Raw genomic sequence first — 2130 nt, forward strand, 5'->3', positions numbered from 1 at the left:
CTCACACTAACATTTTCAGTTTAGGAACCTCTCAATAAGCATCAAGAAGCCAAATGAAGGACTCATAATAATGAATGAGTTTATGGACTAATTTGATGTGTAGAGAGGCTTTCATGAGAACAAGAACAAGTTTTGCTAGGTATATATGAATTATTTTCTAGTGAAAACTACACTAGCTCGAGGCGCCACTCTCCATAACAAAATGTTTAGCTAGAAGGCATACATATAGCCCAAACAAACTTTGATAAGTAACAAAACTTGAGCCTTAAAAACTTTACTATCCATTGGCATACCAAGAGATAAGAATTTCAACAAGTAAGATGAGAATTTTCAAATATACAGGAAGTCATGTTAGAGCAGCTACACCTAGGTGAAGACATGACGGTATTCGTTAAAACTGAATTATGTATATTACTTAAAAGGGTAATAATAACTAAAAAAAAAACTTCTTTAAATTGTCAGTAATGCCATAAGGAGTCTCTCCCTCGAATCGATCAATCTCTCTACACGCTTGTATGCTGATATATATACATGGATTAATTCTTTAGTACAGTTCACGAGAATGGCTAAAGTTCTTGAACGAAAAAAGGGATGGCTAACAAATTAGTTGGGGTTTCAAGAATAATTTGAGGGGTATATCTACAACCAGAAACGACTAATTAAAGTGGCTATCCTGCAACATTTTTAAGCTATTTGACTTCTAAAATACTTGAAACCTTGTTTTAAGATTACTTTAAGTGTAAGTTTGCCAATAACTTATAAAAGAATCCCTTATCTCCTACCATTTTTATATGGACAACTCATCTGGAAAAACTACAAGTATTAATATGAGAAGAAATGGATTATTAGGATGATAAATTATTTTAATCAGAACCGGTGAACAAGTTGAAATAAAGAAAACTTACAGTCATAAAGTCTAAACCTCGGGTCATTTCTAACTCAGAAGTATCATGAAGAGCAACAAGAAGAAGCAAAAGGATTTATCACAAATCAGAAGGCAAAAGCCAAAAGACCAAAACGATAAACTGATCAATATACAAGATGGGAGGATGATCTACTGATTTTCTGACCTTTGGACCTAATATTGTGGCCGGTCGGCTGAGTTTCCGGTCCATGCACCGTCCATTGGAAACTGACCATTTGGCATATTCAGTGGCAAATTAAGAAAAGGAAGCCCTACAGATGGATCAGGAAATTGGCCGGTGCCACCACTACCACCACTGGATGGCTGCGACAACGGTGGCTGCAGCTGAAGCGCCTCGTCTTCGTCCAACGGCAGCCTCTCGTATGCCACGTTAGTGAAGGAGGCTGCGATAATGATAACTGGTCCAGAAGCAATCAAAGCACCGATCACATTTCCGCCAACAACCTGGCCCTGGCCACCGGCTAAATATATTGTTAAACTGGTGGCACCTGGTGGAGCCGGTGGAGGCAGAAAGGAACCCGACAGGGATAATATCTCAAAACGCCCATGAAGTGTCACCACAGAGCCGGCAGCAGCGGGCTGCCGCAAACTCACGTTATTGACCGTGCCTGTTCCACTCAAAATGCAAATCCCTCTCTGCCTCTTCCTTGCGTAAAGAGCCACTGCCTCAAACACATCACAGCCATTGCTGACTTCCAGTATGTGAGCTCGAAGCGTATTTGCGCTCTCTCGGGTGATAATTACCGGCGGTTTTGGCTTGTTTTTGGAACCCGGTGGGCGGCCCCGCTGCCTACGCGCACCCATATCGCCTGAACTTGTATTGGAGGTGATTAGGTCAAGCCCTTGATGCATATTATCTTCGTTTTCACCAGAAAACTGGTTTCCGGGACTTTCATCTTCAGAATCTGGTGGTCTTTGGAGGTGGAGATCAGGCCTGTGTAGCTGAGGAACAAAGTGTGAAACTGATCCTAAGTCCAAACCAGCCATATACACTACAACAAAGAGAACAGGAAACCAAGAACAATAAAGTATGATAAATTAAATTAAAAAAAAACAATAAAAAAAACTGAATTTTTTATAAGTAGTAGAGAAATTAAAGAACAACAATTAAAACCCTAGAGCAAATTGAAAACAAATCGAATCGTTTGGAGAGAAAGCAAAGGATGAGGAGGAAGCGTGTAGAGAGAGAGAGAGCAGACGCAGAC

At 40.4% G+C, this 2130-nt stretch overlaps 1 protein-coding gene across 1 annotated transcript; it reads right to left on the reverse strand.

Moving 5' to 3' along the window:
* Positions 1–842: 842 nt before the first annotated feature.
* LOC111410840 (AT-hook motif nuclear-localized protein 23-like) lies at positions 843–2130 on the reverse strand. Its single transcript, XM_023041414.1, has one exon. It carries the CDS (start codon positions 1910–1912, stop codon positions 1079–1081), a length of 834 nt encoding a protein of 277 aa, XP_022897182.1. The 5' UTR covers positions 1913–2130; the 3' UTR covers positions 843–1078.

The sequence above is a fragment of the Olea europaea genome, chromosome 15, assembly GCF_002742605.1.
Source record: "Olea europaea var. sylvestris chromosome 15, O_europaea_v1, whole genome shotgun sequence".
Classification (NCBI taxonomy): domain Eukaryota; kingdom Viridiplantae; phylum Streptophyta; class Magnoliopsida; order Lamiales; family Oleaceae; genus Olea; species Olea europaea.